Source organism: Phyllostomus hastatus, unplaced genomic scaffold (genome assembly GCF_019186645.2).
Source record: "Phyllostomus hastatus isolate PE091 unplaced genomic scaffold, TTU_PhHast_1.1 phas_scaffold_397, whole genome shotgun sequence".
Lineage (NCBI taxonomy): Eukaryota > Metazoa > Chordata > Mammalia > Chiroptera > Phyllostomidae > Phyllostomus > Phyllostomus hastatus.
In genome coordinates, this window is record NW_025334029.1 from 5,222,014 (window position 1) to 5,243,017 (window position 21,004).

At 41.9% G+C, this 21,004-nt stretch overlaps 1 protein-coding gene across 7 annotated transcripts in view; it reads left to right on the top strand.

The window, feature by feature from the left end:
• Window positions 1-20,880, top strand: part of MTMR1 (myotubularin related protein 1) — a 93,077-nt gene extending 72,197 nt beyond the window's left edge. For 6 of the 7 annotated variants that reach the window (XM_045820468.1, XM_045820470.1, XM_045820472.1 and 3 more), the window contains 3 exons: window positions 4,682-4,795; window positions 9,299-9,475; window positions 18,440-20,880. In XM_045820468.1, the coding sequence (XP_045676424.1) occupies window positions 4,682-4,795; window positions 9,299-9,475; window positions 18,440-18,601 (453 nt within the window). In that variant the 3' untranslated portion in view covers window positions 18,602-20,880. The remainder of the gene's footprint in view (window positions 1-4,681; window positions 4,796-9,298; window positions 9,476-18,439) is intronic. The other variant, XM_045820474.1, reaches the window with a different exon arrangement.
• The last annotated feature ends 124 nt before the right edge of the window (window positions 20,881-21,004 follow it).

A 21,004-nucleotide genomic window follows, 5' to 3' on the forward strand; every position in this document is an offset into this window, starting at 1 on the left:
CATGAAATGTGTCTAATTATCTTTAAGTGATATCATTAATGCATTAGATGCAGAAACATGCATATCAGTCTTTACATATCAATTAAGTCACAATGAGATGTAGATTATTAGAAAAGATGTGTTAATATAACAAGATTAACTTATTTTTAGGTTGTCTACTGCTAAATCAAGTTAGCTAACTCTGTAAAGTTGTCAGAAATCTCAGAATAAATTGAGCTACTTTCTGTGTACAAATTAATATAAAAAGAACTAAGGGGAAAAGTAATTGAGGGACTATAGAAAATAATCTCAAAGACATTCTACAATAGCAATACTTTAATGGAGTGTACTCTTTTGGACAGGTTTAATAAGTTGTTAAGATTTTTGTCCCTCAAGAGGTATAGAATTTCATTATGCATTTCTGTGGAGTGTTTGAGACCATACTTTTTAGGTAAATTGTGTAGTTTCCAGAAGAGACCAAAACAAACTATGCATCACAGAGATTTTATCTTTCATTTTTATTACTCTACCTATTGCTACTTACCATAATTAAATGTTGTCTGAGTTGAATTTAATGTCACAATGCCCTTTGAATGTAAATAGCAGTTGAGTAGTTGGAGCCCTTGTGTTCCATTGTCATGAGTACTGACAGGCTTGGGCTGACTGCTGCCTATCCTCACCTGGTGGCCATTAGGCCAGAATAAGGCTCAGAGGCAGTGGTGCTAGAATGCACCCAACCGAACTCCCATATCCAGAATGCAGGCTTAGAAATGAAAACTTCAAAAATATGTCAATAAAACCCTAGCTGTCCTGTTCATAAACATATATTTTTACATGTTTGAAAATAATTTTCCATTTTTATCATTGATTTAATAAAGTTTCAATATATACAAATGTTATGTATTTGCTGAAAATCAATAAATTTCAAGGTGGCAATGATTTATGAATAGGGCAGAACTAAGATGCATAGAAAAATACTGGGAAAGTGGCATAATACATGTGGCCTTTTGAAAGCCATTTGGAATGTTGAGGCTGTTGCTGGAGTTGTAAGAGGAAATCTGAAATGCTCTGAGAGCTATGTTTAGCATGTCAGCGAGATTTAGCTGATTTAGTTCATCTATTCAAGAACAAGAGTGGTAGAAGGAACAACCACTGCAGCTAGTTTCCAGAAGTTTCTGCAGAAGTGATATTCTAATGGGCTTTTTAGATCATAGTTGTGTGTTCCTATGAGAACAATCCTTAAGGTGGAAAGAGAAGCTGACCTTAACCCAAGATAGCTAAGCAGAATTGGTTAAATTGGATAATGTTATATCCTGGTGAGGAAAATAATTTCAGCTGGAGTTTGGACAGTCCTAGATTGGCCATGTTTCTCATTGAGAAGCTTGTCCCTGGTTTAATAAAATAATAAATTTAAGCTAAAAAATAAATTTGTCTATTAGTGACCCTGGTTGTCACTCTAATAGAGATGACAGGATTAATCATGATAGTGTGCAAACATCACTATGATTGTAAACTGGGTCTTTAAAGTAAACTTCTGGGCAGTTCTATTTCATTTTGTTCCAGTTGGTTTTGTTTCATTAAGTAGAAAATGAGTATTTTACTGTGTTTTAGTATTGGAATTCTGGCACAAGGTAGGACCCCAGTACATGCCTACTGCTAGGATTATCATTTCCAGATTGTCTCCTCATGGCTACTAAATGCCAGCTACTTGCTGGCTAGAACCTTCTGGCAATGGAAAAGTCTTTGTTAGAATTCTCCAAAACCCCATTAAGAATTAGGGTTTTTTTTAAGATTTTATTTATTTATTTTTAGAGAGGGAAGGGAGGGAGAGAGAGAGAGAGAGAAACATCAATGTGCGATTGCTGGGGGTCATGGCCTGCAACCCAGGCATGTACCCTGACTGGGAATCGAACCTGCGACACTTTGCTTCACAGCCCGCAGTCAATCCACTGAGCTATGCCAGCCAGGGCTAAGAATTAGTTTTTTAAAAAACAAACAAATAAACCACACACAACAGTTGAGATGATTGTGTGGTTTTCTTCCTTATTCTGTTAACATGGTGAATTTCACGAATTGATTTTTTTGGAACATTACTGATTTTCAAATGTTAAACCTGCCTTTCCTTCTTGAAATCAACCCCACTTGGTCATGTATTAGTGCCCCTTCTATGTATTTCCAGGTTCAATTTACTTATATATTTGTGAGGATTTGGGGGTATATGTTCATGGAGTTGTTTCTGTGGGAAGGTTTAAATTTTTTAATTGTTTTAAATATATTTTATTCATTATGCTATTACAGTTGTCCCATTTGCCCACTTTATTCCCCTCTGCCCTGTACACCCCCTCCCACCCACATTCTCCCCCTTTAGTTCCTATCCATAGGTTGTACATATAAGTTCTTTAGCACCTACAGTTCCTAAACTATTCTTAACCTCCTCCTGTCTGTTTTCTACCTACCCTTTATGCTACTAATTCTCTGTACCTTCCCCCCTCTCCCTCTCATTCCCCCTATGATAACCCTCCATGTGATCTCCATTTCTAAGATTCTGTTCCTGTTCTAGTTGTTTGCTTAGATTGTTTTATGTTTTTGTTTTAGGTTCAGTTGTTAATAGCTGTGAGTTTGTTGTCATTTTAGTATTCATACTTTTTATCTTCTTTTTCTTAGATAAGTCCCTTTAACGTTTCATATACTAAGGGCTTGGTGATGATGAACTCTTTTAACTTGACCTTATCTGGGAAGCACTTTATCTGCCTTTCTTTCTAAATGATAGCTTTCCTGGATAGAGTCATCTTGGATGTAGGTCTTCGCCTTTCATGACCACAAATATTTCTTTCCAGCCTCATCTTGCCTGCAAGGTTTCTTTTGAGAAATCAGCTGATGGTCTTATGGGTACTCCTTTGTAAGTAACTGTCTCCTTTTCTCTTCCTGCTTTCAAGATTCTGTCCTAATCTTTAATCTTGGGTAATGTAATTATGATATGCCTTGGTGTGTACTTTCTTGGGTCCAACTTCTTTGGTACTCTCTGAGCTTCCTGGACTTCCTGGAAGTCTATTTCCTTTGTCAGAATGGGAAGGTTCTCCAGTATTTTTTCAAATAAGTTTTCAATTTCTAGTTCTTCCTTTTCTCCTACTGGCACCCCTGTGATCCGGATATTGGGATGTTTAAAGTTATCCTGGAGGTTCCTAAGCCTCTCCTCATTTTTTAAAATTCTTGTTTCTTCATTCTGTTCTGGTTGAATGTTTCTTTCTTCCTTCTACTCCAAACCATTGATTTGAGTGCTGGTTTCCTTCCTGTCACTGTTGGTTCCCTGTTCATTTTCCTTTATTTCACTTTTCACAACCTTCATTTTTTCTTCTAATTTGTGACCATATTCAACCAATTCTGTGAGCATCCTGATTACTAGTGTTTTGAACTGTGCATCTGATAGGTTGGCTATCTCTTTGTCTCTTAGTTATATTTTTTCTGGAGCTTTGATTTGTTCTTTCATTTGGGCTATTTTTTGTTTGTTTGTTTCCACGAGCCTGTTATGTAGTAAGGGGCAGAGCCTTGGGTGTTCACCAGGGCAGGGCAACCCACATTGTTGTGTTGTGATGCTATATGTGGGGGAGGGGTCCGAGAGGGAACAGTGCTGCTAGTTCCAATCTCTGCCTGTTTTTAGTTACTTCTCCGGCTACCCACAATCAAATTGGGCCCTTCCGGTGCTGATTCCCAGGTGGGTGGGTTTGTATACATTCTAGGACCCTGTGGGTCTCTCCAATGAACTCTCCTGTGAGGCTGGGAGTTTCTCCCACTGCCGCCTCAACCCTTACAAGTGTTTTCAGTCAGAGGCTTTGAGGCTTTATTTCCCCATGCTGGGACCCTGAGTTGCCCAGTCTGTCTCACTCCCCAGTTGTTCCTCCCAGTTTATCTGCACGCGAATGTGGGACCACCCTGTTTGCCAGCCACTGCCTTGCTGCGAGTCCTCTCCACCTGGCTGCTCATCTTTGTCCCTCCCACAAGTCTAGATTAATGTTTCTTTAGTTCCTTGGTTGTCAGACTTCCATACAGTTCAATTTTCTGTGAGTTCTGCTTGTTTTTTTGTTTTTTTTGCATTTGTTGCTGTCCTTCTTTTGGTTGTGCATAGAGGCACAGTGATCTACCTACACCTCCATCTTGGCCAGAAGTCAGAAGATTTTTAATTATAACTTGTTCCTTTCATATATATGGACTTTCTAGTTTTCTTTAAGTCACTTCTGGGGTATGCTGTACCTGCAATCCCCCCTCCATTCTCCATATCTTAGAATGTTCCTCTGGGCAGAAAGCTGGGACAATGGTAGGGCTCTCCTGCTTGATTTCTTCCTCTTGGAGGTCACAATTCCACGCTGCCAGTTTCCATTTTCTGAAAACAGCTGTTTTACATATTTTTGTCCAGCTTTCTAGTTGTTTGTGGCAGAAGGGTGAATGTGGGCTTTGTTCTACCATCATGGTGAGAAATGGGAGCTCCATAGCCTTTTTAGGCACTGAAGATTACAAATTTTGTTGCTTCCAGTTCAGCCAGATCTATAAGTTTGAACTTGAAACTGTAGGTAGTTATCTGGGCCCCATGTTCCTTTTAAGCTTTGATTATATTACAAGTTGCAGTTTAGCTGTCTTTCCACAAAAATATTGGTACCACTCTTTCTTAGACATTGAAGTTTTAACCTTATTTCTCTCTCCCTTTAAGTTTCCTTCAGCATTCGAATTTAACGAACTATTCTTGATTACAATATTGGATCACCTATATAGCTGTCTCTTTGGGACTTTCTTGAGCAACTGTGAACAGCAGCTATTCAAAGAGGTAAGTGCATTATATCCTGTCTATAATCTTCCCAGTTGTTCAGATACCTTTCACATTAAGTGTCACTGTAGAAGGGGACTGGAGATGGGACATGGATGTGGCTTTATTGCTGTCTGTAAATGGAGGGGTTGCATAGATACCTACCTGGGTTCACCAGCCCCAGCATAGGTATCTAATCTTACAGGTTGTCTGAAACAAGCCCCTTACTTTGGGAGGGCTAGGGGCTGGGATGCAGCAAGCCCACAACTCTCTGAAGTGTGTAGGGTCAGTACTATATTCTGGACCCTCTAAACTCCAAGCTCATGTACTTTCCACTTCACTGGCTCCATTCTCTGTGCTGTTGGGCAGAAGGGTACTTGGAGACCTAGGAAAATGAAGTCTGTAGATGAGCACCAAACCTCCCTTTCGGTAACAAGCTAAAGTTTTCCATCAAACTGGTAAAGCAGCAGATACCAAGTCTCTCAGAGTTACATCTCACCTCTTCCTTTTCTCCTCACTTTGGGATAAAAGAAACAAATGATCAAAAGTGACAAAATGTTGGAGAAAAGTAGCTTAAACTGTGTGCTCTGGATAACAGAAGAGGACTACCATCTGCAGGTGAAATGTATTCAGTTGGCTAAAAAGATCGTTTGGTTTTTTTCCATAAAATGCCTCTAGGTGTGCTTAGTTGTATTTAATTTCATTCAAAACAATTTTGTTAGATTGTATTCTGACAGCTGTCATATCAGCGTGCATTAAAAAAATTTACCAAAATTGGAGAATTTTTGTGTAGCCATTTTAATATTGAAGATGGAAGAAAATATAGAATTGTTCAGCATATTATGCTATATTATTTCAAGAAAGGTAAAAATGCAAGTGAAACACAGAAAAAGATTGGTGCAGTGTATAGAGAAGGTGCTGTGACTGATCAAACATGTCAAAAGTAGTTTGGGAAGTTTTGTGCTAGAGATTTCTCACTGGACGATATTCCAAGTTTGGGTAGACCAGTTGAAGTTGATAGCAATCAAATCAAGACATTAATTGAGAACAATTAACATTATACCACATGGGAGATAGCCACATATTCAAATTATCCAAATCAATCAAGTTATTGGTGAAAATGAAAAATTAGTCTTTTATTTTACAGAAAAAAACTAAATGGACTTTTTGGCCAACCTAATATTAGAACATTATAGAATTTAGGAGAAAATAGTAGGTCATCAGTGTCCACCTCTCTGTTTCTCAGCAGCCTTCTCACTGTTGACCACACCCTCATTCCATAATGCTCTCCCCCAGCTCACTGGCCTCCCCAGCTCACTGGCCTCCCCGCCCAGCCTCTTCCCTTTTAACCCTTTTACATTCAGTTGGAGTCACCTGGGGCCAGTCATGGGTTCTCTTATCATTCCAAACTCTGTGTTCTCTCTGTAGGTCTCTGGAGTCTGAGACAGACTCCATCAGCCTCAGAGCTCTAAATACCATCTAGCTCTTCCCCAGCTCTTTTGCATCTTAATAAATGCCACCTCTGTCCATTGAGATCCCGAGGCCAAGTATATAGAGGCCATCTTCAATTCTTCTCTTACCCTCACTGCAGCTGCCCCATCCAGTTCACCAATGAGTACTACTGACCCTGTCCCCCAAATACATTCTTAATCTGACCACTTCTCACTGCTTTACAGCCACAAGCCTAGTTCAAGTCACACCATCTCACACCTGGACTAAGACAGCTATCCAGGAACAGACTTAGCTCCCACCATTTCTGATCTCCAATAGTCCACTTTAAACATAGCAACCAGGGTAGCCTTCCCAAACTTTAGTGCCATCATATGCCTCTTCCCTGCTTGAAACCTCCCTGTGGCTTCCCACTGTGATCAGGATAAATCTACATTCCAGTGGGCCCTGTGTGATGGAGCTGTTTGATAAAAAGAAAAAAAATCAGTTCTATGGTATGCAACTTTTATCTCAATAAAACCATTTTTTAAAAAATCAGTAACAGAATACGTTCATATGTATAATATGTAAAATTTAAACCCTTAGGTTCTTATATGTTTTTTTGTCAAAATGGACTCTTAAATAAACTCTCAAGATATAATTTAAATACCACGCAATTCACCCTTTAAAAGTGTATACATATCAATGACTTTTAGTATATTGAGTGTACAACCATCACCATCTTTCATAAAATTTTCATCACCCTCAAAAAACCCCTAGACCCATTAGCAATCATGTCCCATGCCCCAACCTGTCCCCTGCCCCTGGCAAACACTATTTTTCATCTCTATGGATTGACTTCTTCTGGACATTTCATATAAATGGAATCATAAAATATTTGTCGTCCTGTGACTGGCTTATTTCACTCAGCATATGTTCAAGGTTCATCCATGTTGCAGCATGTGTCAGTACTTCATTCCTTTTTATGGCAGAACAATATTCTATTTTATGAAGAGACTACAGTTTGTTTATTAATCAGCAGATGGATTTTTTGGGTTGTTTTCACTTTTGGCTATTACAAATAATGCTGCTATGTACACTCATGTACAAGATTTTGTGTGGACATATGTTTTTATTTCTCTTGGGTAGATACCTAAGAGTAGAATTTCTGGGTCATGTGGTAACTCTATGTATTAACCTTTTGAGGAACCCAGATGTTTTCCAAAGCTGTTGCAACATTTCACTCACCAACAATGTCTAAGGGTTCCATTTTCCATATCCTTGCAGACACTTATTGTGTCTTTTTGATTCTACCCATCCCAGTGGCTATGAAGTGGGATCTCATTGTGGTTTTGATGTGCATTTCCCTGATGACTAATGATGCTGAGCATCTTTTCATGTGCTTATTGGCCATCTGTGTATCTTCTGTGGACAAATGTTTATTCAGAGATTTTTCCTATTTTTAATTGGGTTGTGTTTTTATTATTGAGTTGTAAGAGTTCCTTATGTATTCTTTATATATATAAGTCCCTTATCGGATATAATTTGCAAAAATTTTCTCCCATTCTGAGTTGCGTTTACATTTTTTGATGGTGTCATCTGAAACAAGTCTCTAATTTCGATAGAATCCAATTTATGTTTTCTGTCGTTGCTTGTGCTTATAGGGTCACATCTAAGAAAGCATTATCTAACCCAAAGTCATGAAGATTTAGGCCAGTGGTTTTTTTCTAAGAGTTTTATACTTTTAGCTCTTAAATTTAGGTTTGTGATCCATTTTTTCAGTTACTCATTGTATATATTGTGTAGTAAGGGTCCAACTTCATTCTTTTGCATGTGGTTATCCAGTTGTCCCATCACCATTTGTTGCAAAGACTATCACCTTTCCCCCATTTTCTTGGCATTCTTGTTGAAATAATGTGAGGGTTTGTTTCTGGTTTCTTTTCTATTCCATTGATCCACAGGTATATCCATCACATGCCAGCACAACTTGTATTGACTACTATAGCTTTGTAGTAAGTTTTGAAGTTGGAAAGTTGAGACCTCCAAATTTGTTTTGGTGATTTGAGAGTCCCTTGAATTGTTGGTGGTGTTTCTCTTGTAAATACAAAATATAAAATATGAAAAGGTCCACCCTGAAAGGGTAGCTCAGTTGTTTAGAGCACTATCCCAATACACCAAGGTTGCAGGTTCCATCCTGGTCCTGGTCAGAGCACATACAATAGAGCAATGAATGCATAAATAAGTGGAACAACAAATCAATCTCTCTTCCCTCTCCTTCTCCCTCCCTCCCTCTCTCTATCCTACTTTCCCTTCCTCTCTCTCTAAATATCAAGAAATAAAAAAAATATGAAAAGGTCCTAATTGATTTTTCTGCGTCTGGATACCTTGTGAGGAAGTCAGCTATCTTGGGAACAGCAGAATGGTAGAAAATGCTCTTGGCCTCACCATTTTATTATTTTGATTTTGTCACTGTGCTTGATCCATGTTTAATGTTTAGCTGCCCTGCCATGCCTGTGGGTTTAGGCATTTTCATTCACATGAGCAATGTAAGTGTTATGGTATTTCTAAACAGTGCACTGTAAAATCAGGTGGTCGGGAAATATAATTTAATGATACATTTATTCCTCTATGTAAGGCTTCTCCAGCCTGCTACTCTGACATGTTTTTCACAAGATAGCTGTGGTTTTCCATGAAATGAATCTTATCTATAAATTCTGCCCACAGTCCTTAATATTGAGAGTCACAAAACCAAACTGCAAACCAGAATTTAAAGTGTATTTGTTATGGATGAGCCCCATCATTTCCTGGTTGTTAGAAAGTTCTCATTCTGCCTTCACACAGATATAGTTGCCAGATGTTATCAAATTCAGCAGTATGTTTTTCTAGGATAGAAATCAGTGTGTGTTTTCATGTCATCCCTTGAATGAGGCAATGTATGACAGAGGGATAGGTGTGGGGCTTAGTAAATGTTCCTGAATTTCAGTTTGAACTTGCTTCATTCATTATGCAAATCTTTTTCTTTATGTAATACAAAATCTTGAGAATATATAAAGAAAAGCTAAATTTATTTCAGTGTATTCCTTTTTTGTTTTTCAGGATGTACCCACAAAGACTATATCCTTATGGTCTTATATCAATAGCCAGCTTGATGAATTTTCTAATCCCTTCTTTGTGAATTATGAAAACCACATCTTATATCCTGTTGCTAGTCTGAGTCATTTGGAATTATGGGTAAACTATTATGTGCGATGGAATCCACGAATGAGGCCTCAGGTATCTTTTTGTTTCTCTTTTCAAAAGAGCATGTCTTTCTGTTCAAGTAAAGATGGTGTTACAGTAATGGGTGCATACTAGGTTTTAGAACATTATACTGAAGACCCTCTGCCCTTGTCTCTCAGGGTTCAACCCTTTATGTTCATGTTCAAGCAGGTTCCTTCCACACACCAATTGAGATGCTGTTTGCTGGGCTGGAGTTAAAAACCTTAGCACCTCTGTCTTCTACTGGTGATGGGCACATGAATGAAGTATTATCAGCTACCATGTTTGACTTAGTTTTTTCCAGAACATGACTCAGAGGTTTTATGTGGGTAGCAGTACCAATTATGCAGGGTACCACATGTGGTGTCAGTGGAGGGATATTTGAAAAATGCATCGTGGTTCCAGTTTCTAGATTCTGGTAGTACAATAAAAAGGCAGCCTGTGCTGAGTTACAGAACAGGTACCACTTGAAGAAGGGGTAGAGTTTCCTCCTCCTGTGACACTTTTTCACTCTAACATTTTCTGAGATTGAAAACATTAGAGAACAGTGCCATCAAAGCCAGGCAGCCAAGCCTTGGTCACCCTTGGTTTTCAGTGGCTGAGCTTGGGCTGTGGCTCAGGCACTACCAGTTAGGGTTTCTGAGGTGCTCCCCCAAGCCTCTCCTCTACATAGTCCTGCCCCACCCCCAATCTTCTTCACATGGGTGCCCAGTCTGCAAGGTGGGGAGCAGACTGGTGGAGGAAGCACTCACTTCTGTGGACAGATGACTTTCTGCTGAAGTTGTTTTTGTTTTTTCAATTTTTGAAACTTTTATTTTATGCTTTCTTTTTTAAGTATATTTTATTGATTATGCTATTACAGTTGTCCCAATTTTTTCTCCACTTTATACCTGCTCCGCCCTGCACACCCTACCCTTCAGCATTTCCCCACCTCCTTTTGTTCATGTCCATAGGTTGTACATGTAAGTTCTTTGGCTTCTCTATTTCCTCTACTATTCTTAACCTACCCCTGTCTATTTTATGCCTACCAATTATGTTTCTTATTCCCTGTACCTTTTATTCCACATTCTCCTTCTCCCCCTCCTCATTGATAACCCTCCAAGTGATCTTCATTTCTGGGATTGTTCCTATTCTAGTTGTTTGCTTAGTTTGGGGTTTTTTTTAGGTTCAATTGTTGATAGTCATGAGTCTGTTGTCATTTTAGTGTTCATATTTTTTTGTCTTCTTTTTCTTAGATAAGTCCCTTTAATATTTCATATAATAAGGGCTTGGTGATGATGAACCCCTTTAACTTGACCTTATCTAGGAAGCACTTTATCTGCCCTACCATTCAAAATGATAGCTTTGCTGGATAGAGCAATCTTGGATACAGGTCCTTGCCTTTCATGACTTCAAACACTTCTTTCCAGCCCCTTCTTGCCTGTAAGGTTTCTTTGAAGAAATCAGCTGATAGTTTTATGGGAATTCCTTGTAGGTAACTGTCTGCTTTTTCTCTTGCTGCTTTCAAGATTCTCTCCTTATCTTTAATCTTGGGTAATGTAATTATGATGTGTTTTGGTGTGTTCCTCCTTTAGTCCAACTTCTTTGGAGCTCTCTGGGCTTTCTGGACTTCCTGGAAATCTATTTCCTTCACCAGATTGGGGGAGTTTTCCTTCATTATTTGTTCAAGTCAGTTTTCAATTTATTGCTCTTCCACTTCTCCTTCTGGCACTCCTATGATTCAGATGTTGGAGTGCTTAAAGTTGTCCCAGAGGTTCTGAGCCTCTCCTCATTTTTTTAAATTGTTTCTTCATTCTGTTCTGGTTGGATATTTATTTCTTCCTTTTGTTCCAGATTGTTGATTTGAGTCCCAGTTTCCTTCCCTTCCCTGTTGGTTCTCTCTGTATTTTGCTCTAGTTCACTTTGTGTACCTTTCATTTATTCCTTCATTTTGTGACCAAGCTCAGTCATTTCTGTGAGCATCCTGAGTACCAGTAATTTGAACTGTGCATCAAATAGGTTGTCTATCTCCTCATTGCTTAGCTCTTTTTCTGGAGTTTTGACCGGTTCTTTTCATTCGGGCCACACTTCTTTGTATCAGTGCACCTGTTATGTTTTAAGGGGTCGGAGCCTTAAGTATTTGCCAGGGCGGGGCAACCCTCTTTGCTGCATTGTGGTGCTGTGGGAGAGGGGTCAGAGAGGGAACAATGGTGCTTGCTGACTCCACAATAGCCCCACTTTCCAATGAACTCTCCTGTGAGACTGGGCATTTCTCCCACCTTCACAATGCTCAGAATATTTTACTGCTAGAGGTTTTGAGTCTTTAGTTTCCTGGTGAGCCAGCCCCTCCTCACCCTTGAGGCCACCAGCTTGCTGCAGGTCCTCTCCATCCACCTGTCTCCACCCTTCCTACCTGTCTGGATGAAAGTTTCTTTACCTCCTTGGTTGTTGGAGTTCCATGCAGTTTCCTATTCTGGCAGTTCTGGTTGTTTATTGTTTTTAAATTGGTTGTTACCCTTCTTTTGGTTCTGTGATGAAGTGAAGTATTTCTATGTACGTTTCCATCTTGGCTGGAACTTGAAGTTTGTTTTCTTCTTTTTTTTATTTTTTAAAATATATTTTATTGATTATGCTATTGCAGTTGTCCTGTTCCCCCCCTTCATTCTGCTCCACCCTGCACACCCTCTCCCACCCATATTCCCCCCTTTAGTTCATGTCCATGTGTCATAAGTTCTTTAGCTTCTACATTTCCCATACTATTCTTGCCCTCCCCCTATTTTCTACCTACCATCTATGCTGCTTATTCTCTGTACCTTTTTCCCCCTCTCTCCTCCTCCCACTCCCCTGTTCCTAACCCTCCATGTGATCTCCATTTCTGTAGTTCTGTTCCTTTCTAGTTATTTCCTTAGTTTGCTTTTGTTTTAGGTATGGTTGTTATTAACTGTGAGTTTGATGTCTTTTTTTACTGTTCATATTTTTTATCTTTTTTTTTTCTTAGATAAGTCCCTTTAACATTTCATATAATAAGGACTTGGTGATGATGAATTCCTTTAACTTGGCCTTATCTGAGTAGCACTTTATCTGCCCTTCCATTCTAAATGATAGCTTTGCTGGATAGAGCAATCTTGGATATAGGTCCTTGCCTTTCATGACTTGGAATACTTCTTTCCAGCCCCTTCTTGCCCATAAGGTCTCTTTTGAGAAATCAGCTGACAGTCTGATGGGAACTCCTTTGTAGGTAACTGTCTCCTTATCTCTTGCTGCTTCTAGGATATTCTCCTTAATTTTTATCTTGGGTAATGTAATTCTGATGTGCTTTGGTGTGTTCCTCCTTGGATCCAACTTCTTTGGGACTCTGAGCTTCATGGACTTCCTGGAAGTCTCTTTCCTTTGCCAGATTGGGGAAGTTCTCCTTTATTATTTGTTCAAATAACTTTTCCACTTGTTGCTCTTCCCCTTCCCCTTCTGGTACCCCTATAATTTGGATGTTGGAATGTTTAAAGATGTCCTGGAGGCTCCTAAGCCTCTCCTCATTTTTTTGAATTCTTATTTCTTCATTCTTTTGTTTGGTTGTTTCTTTCTGCCTTCTGGTCCACTCCATTGATTTGAGTCCCAGTTTTCTTCCCATCACTATTGGTTCCCTGTGCATTTTCCTTCATTTCACTTAGTGTAGCCTTCATTTTTTCATCCAACTTGTGACCAAATCCAACCAATTCTGTGAGCATCTTGATCACCAGTGTTTTGAACTGTGCATCTGATAGGTTGGCTATCTCTTGGTCGCTTAGTTGTATTTGCCATGGAGCTTTGATCTGTTCTTCCATTTGGGCTATTTTTTGGGGGTCTTGTCGTGTTTGTTATGTATGAGGGGCGGAGCCTTAGGTGTTCACCAGGGCGGGGCAACCCAGTCACTGGGTTGTGATGCTGTATGTGGGGGCAGGGTCCGAGAGGTAACAATGGCACTTGCTCTGCTCTGTCGGATTTCAGTTCCTTCCGCCGCTTCCCCCAAGCAAACTGGGCCATTCTGGTGCTGATTCCTGAGTGGGTGGTCCTGTGTATGTTCTAGGATCCTGTGGGTCTCTCCAATGAACTCTCTTGTGAGGCTGGGAGTCCCTCCCTGCACCTCAACCCCCACAAGTGTTTTCAATCGGTGTTTTGAGGCTTTATTTCCTGGTGCTGGGACCCTGAGTTGCACAGTCTGTGTCACTCCCCAGTTTTGCCTGGTTTATCTGCGTGCGAATGTGGGACTGCCTGGTCAGTCAGCCACCTTGTGTGCAGTGCCTCACTTCATAGTCACTGCCTCGCTGGGTCTGCCAGCTGCTGCCTGTGTGCCCAGGGTCCTCCCGCTGCCGTCTTGCATGCCCAGTGCCACCACTTTTTTGTGCTGCAAACCCCTCTCCACCTGGCTGCCTAACTTCACTCCTCCTACCAGTCTGGATGAATGTGTCTATTTTAACTCCTTGGTTGTCCGACTTCCATACAGTTCAATTTTCTGTCAGTTCTGGTTGTTATTTTGTTTCTAAACTGTTGTCCTTATTTTGGTTGTGCAAGGAGGCACAGTGTGTCTACCTACACCTCCATCTTGGCTGGAAGTCTGTTTCTAGGGTTTTCACATCATCACTTCTGTTGGCTGCAGATACACAAATCTGCCTTTCTCCTCTGCCCTCTCCCTTCTCAATGCTTCCCTCTCATTCAGTGTCTTCACAGTTTCTACATCCACAGTCCCCAACCTTTTTGGCACCAAGGACCAGTTTTGTGGAAGATAATTTTTCCACATACTTGGGTGGGAGGGATGATTTTGGGATGATTCAAGCACATTACATTCAAGCTCACTTCTTGCTGTGGTGCCCAGTTCCTAACAGGCCCAGACCAGTATTGGTCCACAGCCCAGATGTTGGGGACTCCTACTCTACAGGCGTGTTTCAATGAAGTACCACAGGCTGGGTAGCTTAAACAGCAGAAATGTATTTATTATCTCTCAGTTCTGGATGCTAGAAGTCCAAGATCAGTTGTCAGCAGGGTTGGTTCCTTCTGAGGTCCATGAGGGAAGTATCTGCTCCAGGCCTCCCTCCTTGACGTGTAAATGGCTATCTTCTCACCGTGTCTCTTCACATTGTTTTCCCTTTATGTGTGTTTCTGTGTCCAAATTTCCCCTTTCTATAATGATACCAGTCATATCAGATTAGGGTCCACCCTAATGATTTCACTTTAACTTGATCACCTCTGTAAAAACCCCTTCTCCAAATACAGTGACAATCTGTTGTACAAGGGATTAGAACTTCCACATATGAATGGAGGGTATATAATTCAACCCATAACAATCCCCAAGCCCCACTAGCCATGGGGAAGACCAACTGTTATTTCTCTTTTCAGTTGGCCTGGTACTTGAACTTGGAAGGTACCATCACTTCAGTAACCTTTCTTCCATACTGGAAAATTCACTCACTATACACTTAGCTCCAGGCTCTGAGAGATGCAAATTACTGCCCATGGCACCGCTTTTAATTTCCTGACCAGCTCCCTTTCTCTCTAACATCACAGCCCAAGGTGTTCATCGTTTGCCTGTCCTTCCCTGTTCCTGGTTCATTTCATTTGTTCCACAAAGCTTTAGCTACAAAAGCCCTTTCCTACTCTAGAACCTGAGTCAGCCATGCCACCCTCAAGACCTGAGGCCTGTTTTCCAGAACACCATGATCAGGGCATGCTCAGCACAGTACTTGTCCTTCTCTCTGAGCAGGCCCTAGATACCAGGAGTCCACTGTACCTGTGATTCTGCCACTTCCTCCTCCCAGGCTGATGGACTCCATGCTCCACAGGCTGCCCCTCAACCACCCCTTTTCCAACTGTGGAAATGCTTTCCCTGCCCTCTGTCTCTCATGGTGCCAATATCTGGTGATCTGAGAACCTTCTTTAGTAAACTTCCCTGAACTGAAACTCCCCTCCATTTACTATATGAGGGCCCCAGCTGCTGTTACCATGTACCATGCAAATTTGTAACGTGGTACAAGGGGCCACTAGCTGCTTCCTATATTATAACAGCATGGAGCAGCAAGGGCCGTGAGCATTTCTACATTGATGTAAGGGGACCTTAGCACTAAGGCAGCCAGAGTGCATTTCTAAATACCAAACAGGTTCTGGGTTTAGTGTGTCTTCTGAGTAGCAAAAAATGCTAACTTTTAAGAGTTATAAAATATTTTCTTTATTGAAAGAACATCTGAAGCCAGAAAGACACAGTCTCAACTCTTTATCCCATGAAAACAAAGAGTATACATTTAGTCAGCTTCTTTGGTCAATGGCCAATGTTTTAAATATAGGTTAATTTTATCTGTGGCCAGTAAGCCATTAGTAACTCATTTGAAATGTTTAGTGCTAATGCCTGTACCAATGAGCATCCATCCTTAGCTCTGTGGCATCAGTTAGCAATCATCTGTTGTCTCCAGAAGGCTTCCTCATAAGTATGGTCCCCAAATCCTTTCCCCTTCCCTCTTTGGATTGGTCCATGCCTTGGGCAACTCATCGCCTAGTGGCCAGTCATACAAGGTTCCCTGGCATAGGCAGTCATGGAAGGGAAGGCTGCCCCTAAGCCAAGCCCAAATACTGTTTCTGGTGGTGACTCTGTCTCTGATGGTAATCTGATACCTGAAGTGGGACAAGGTCCTTAGTCTCTCTGAGAGCTTGCAGGGGTAGGGGGACTTGAGTGTAAAATGAGTCCCTGCCTTGAAAGGTGGTAGGCAAGTTGTCCAGCTTTTTGCATTCTCCCTGTACTGTGCTACACAGAAGGGAGAACTGGAAGGCAGTCCCATGGGGCACAGCTTTTTATCCTCAATGCAGCAGGCATGCTTTGGAGACTTTCTAGGTGCCAGGAACACAGTGTGTTGGAGAGTGGGCTGGGCCTTGGTAACATCCAAGGCTAGAGCTTTGCAGGCCCAAGCTTCAGAGGGCCTTGTAAAGCATCTGTAGGAATTTGCACTTTATCCCAGAAACTATGGAGCACCCTACTCCTACTCCCACCATGGTTTGTAGGGCAAGACCTGGTATATGTTCTAGAAAGCTCTCTCTGGTAGCACTAAGGTAGACAGTCATGGGGGGGCAGTGAAGGCTGTGGCAAAGGGATCAGCAAGAAGGCTAATGTGGGCATCCATGATGGAGGCAGTGAGCCAGGCTGAGCAGAGAGGAGGAGGAACTGGGAGGATAGACGGGGGCACAGGGAGGATAGCTTGTTGGGCCGCTTTCTTTTGAGGACAGGCTAGATTGGTTGCCTGCAAAGGGACTCCTGGGCATCCTTCAAAGGATCGCTGGGTGGGAAGGAGGGCCCAGCAAATACCTTGTGTCCTTTGAAACGCTCGTGACATATATCTCATACATGCTAGCACCCACTGGATGACTGGCCCCTAGGTGTGCATTTTCTTGAGCAAGCATGCCTTTGGCTTATTGTCAATAAAGATGACATACAGTAAAACATCCAAAACACTGCACAGAGATGTATAATGTTCCTCTTGATCCCTGGGTGTGTGTGAACTTGTATTCCCCATACTGTCTGCTCTCTCTGAGGCCAAGTTGCATGTGTGTTAGTAACAGGAGCCTGATTGCAAAGCAAGCCATCATTTGATTGGAACCAAATGATCTCACAAACAGGAAAATCCCAAATAGGTCCTAAGGCCAAGAGGGGTGCTGTTTCCTATCTCATAGTGGCTTAGGGATCAGCACCTGATTTGGGGCTGATCCCTAACTTTCTCTTACTTGAGGGGCCTTTGCTGTCAGACTCCCACATTGCTGTCCTATCCCTTCTTCCTCTGGCCTGCTGAAGCCAGTTTATTTTCGGCCTCTTCAGTGCTGGTTACTGAGCTACACTGCTATGGTGGAGGCACCTGGTTGCCCTATTTTTCACCCCCTTTCTTGCACTCTCCCTTCCTCTCTTCTCATCTCTGGCTCACTCACTCAAATCTCTGCCCTTCTTTTTCCCTCTCATCTCTGTCACCCCTTTGTCTCTATCTTTCCGTTTTGTATTTTTGTCCCTCCTTCTCATCTGTCTCCCTCCTTTCCTCTTCCCTCCAGTCAGGCTATCATTGGCATCCCTGATGAAACAAACAGGCTTGGTGGGAATGGAGAGCCCAAAAGCCTTCCCCCCAGAGCATATGCTATTTGTGCTGGTTGCTGTGGGATGAAACAAGCATGTGTATGAAGAGGTAGAAGGGAAAGCACATGCATGGGACCTTCCAAATCCTAGAGGATTCTGGAATGCTACAGGGGAGTGTAGGTAGGACCTGGTGAGAAGTGAGCAGGACAGGCAGGCTGGAGTCTGATCACACATGGCCTTGAAGCCAAGGTCAGGCTGTTGCCCCCAGGGTGGAAGGAGGAAGCCATTGGAGGGTGTTAAGTGGTTGTCCCTTGTTGCACAGAGGGAGGGAGGAGCCAGTGCCCCCAAGGGACTTCCCTTTGCACTGCCCTCTCCAGTGGCTTCTACCAGCTCCTGTTCCAAGAGATAAAAACGAATACTTCAAGTTGTGGAAGGTGCTGATTTAACAGAAGAAGTATATTTAGCCAGTAGAGCTATTTTAAAATTGCAGAAATTCAGAGGTGTTGGAGGTATGTGTGCATGCAGGGGGCATACATGTAAACAGTGCCGTGGGGCATCTTGGAAGCCAATTGCATTTTCCCACCAGTCTGAGGAAGACTGACTATCCCTTTCTTAGTCTGTGACTGTGGCCTTGCCTGTTGCACAGGTTGGGGTTTTATCTGAGGCCACTAGTGTTCTCTGAGAACCTGTACAAACTGGCAGAAGAGCACAGGTGACAAAAGCATCCAAGCATCTCCACAGGACCAGCTGAAGCCCCTAGCTCTTGGGTAGGGGGCCGTGTAGCTTGGCTTAGAGACTTCAGACACACAGGCCATATTGGTTGTGAACTCAGCCTGCAGTTAGCAGCATCTGCATGCTGAAAGGCTATGTTAGAAACAGTGCCCAAGAGTGGCCCACTAACCCAGCTGTGTCCTGCTTGCCCCTAGATGCCGATACACCAAAATCTCAAGGAGCTGCTGGCCATCAGGGCAGAGCTGCAGAAGAAGGTGGAGGATCTGCAGCGGGAAATGGCCACTCGAGCCTCATCCCCATCTGAGCGGGGCTCCTCACCTTCCCACTCAGTCACACCTGTGCACACCTCGGTCTGATGGGCTCCAGGGGTGGCAATTCTAGGGAGTCCAGCCATCAAGGCCATCCTGCAGCTCCATTGGTCTGCAGGATGACTGCCCGATGACTCAGGCAAGGGTCCTGCAACCTGTTCTGGCTGTAGCTTGTGATCTTATCTTTTAGGATTAGGCCTAATGCCTCCACATCTGGATGGCCTTTCCAACCAGTGACCATGTGTGTGGCTAGCTGACAGCTCCCACTGTCACCTGTCCTTTGTTTTCCGAACACCCCATTTCTCTCCTTTCTGGTTTCTCAGTGTGGCCGTCTGTCCCACTGACCCTGTGATCCAACTTTTTATTGCTCAGGCAGCTTGGGAGAAGCCATAGTGAATGGAATGCAGTGCTTAGGATCAAGAAGGCCTCATACCATTTCTTTCCTTCATTAAAACGAATGCCATTCACTTACAGACCATGTTGACAGCCACGGGGCTGCTTTCAGCTCCTTGCTACAACTTGAAAACTGTTTTAAAATTAACTACCTGGGGGGGAAAGACAGACCATTGCCCTCTGTTGTAGAGTATTCTCTTGCAAGGGGACCCCTGTACCAATTACTGCTGTGTACATATAAGGTATTTTTTAAAAAAGCAAATATGCATTTATTTTCCTATGTCTTTTTTTATGTTTAGACCAGTCACCTCAGGAGGCATCTCCTAACTGGACTGTGTAAGACATTATTTTCAAACAAAGCTCATGCTAACTTTTATGTGGTACATTTGAAATGCAGTTAGAATATGGTTATTTAAATGGCATTGTCTTCTATCTTCATCTTAATTCTGGTACTTGCCTCCTGAGGTGGCCTAGACGGTTGATGGCACTAGCAGCAGGTTCCCTTGGGATGGCTTTGTAGAGGGGAAACCAAGGACTCTGGAATCTCTGAGAAGGTGCTGGCTTTCCCACAGACTCTTTTAAGGAGTTGCCTGTCCACAACTCCTGGCCTGTCTGACCGTGCAGCCTCCTGTTTTTTTGCTGCCGGCCATTTGTGTCAAAGTAAGTCAACTCTCACCTGTTATCTGCCTGTCTGAATATCATTTTAACTTAGTTTACCCATATGATTTAATGTCAATATTTTAAAGCAACCACTGTGCTGTGGCTTCAGTTGCCAAAAGTATAGCACACACTTCTCTTGGATTTCTCCTCTCAGAGACAAACTTCTCCAACCAGGTCTCTCCTCCCACCTTCACTCACTGACTTTGGGCTCTAGGCCTCTATCAGTATGGGCAGGGACTAATTTATGATCAACTGGTCCATCCACTAGTGCTACAACTCTGAGCTTCTCTGTGTGGCGTGTTACAGAATCTTGCACATTTGCGTCCACCCCAGCAGGCACACCCTCCCTCTGCTCTGCCATTCAAAGGGACCCCCTTTGCTGCAGGAATTAAGCTTGCCTTTCAAATCAGGAGACTCAGAAGCTCATAGGGTCAGACCCAACTACAACCGCATTGGAATATCCAGTGTTTCAAATTACTGGATGCTGTGCCAAGTCTTGCATACTGACCTTATTTTTGAAAATATATTCTTAAAAAAGGTGTTTTTTTTACAGTCAAATAGAGAACAGATGTTTTTTCAACTTGGAACTTTCTGATTCTTACAGAAAATTATCTGTTATCTGTAGGGTATCAGAAGTACTTCTTCAAAGTAATTTGATCACTTAAAATGAATTCTCCATTTTTATCAGCTGGGGATTTGTTTCTAAGTCACAGTTCAATTGCTATTAGTTTCTGACTTACGCTCCCAACATATCTGAAAGCTTATTTATGAATGGGTAAACTGGATTATTCATTGATAGCAGACATTTGCCATTTTTCCCCCTAGAAGTATTCTTTAATCCCCCAGATTCACTAAGACTATTAAAATTGGTGGGGATGAGATGAGCCTTGTGACAGAACCAGAGAAGCAGAGTGTTCTTATTCCTGCCTCAGCTAGTTTGGTGCTGGGGCAGGGTGGGGACCTGGACTGGGCTGCCCCACACTCCTCTGTATGCTGGACCCTAGAAAGAGCCCTAGAAACTCCCATTCAATTTGAAAGCAGCAATACATATCATTTTCCTTTAAATGTTCCTAGCAGAAAACTATTTCTAAAACAATTTGAAACATAGTTTTGTTACCTAAACAATTTTTTTTCAGTTTTATTTGAGTATACTAGAATGTAAAACTTTATGGTTCAGATTTTTAAAAACTGGTACAGTATCTTATTTGCCTCATCTGATGCACTATATTTCAATTGGTAATTAAAATGATGTTTGCTCTGTCTTCTTTTTTTAAGTATTTTGGTATATTTTTCCCTTGGGGAAAATTAGCAATAGTAAACATTCAATTCATGTTATTTTATTATGTGCCAAGTGCAATATATGTAAAGTGCCTTTACATGATTTAATTCACTTACTAA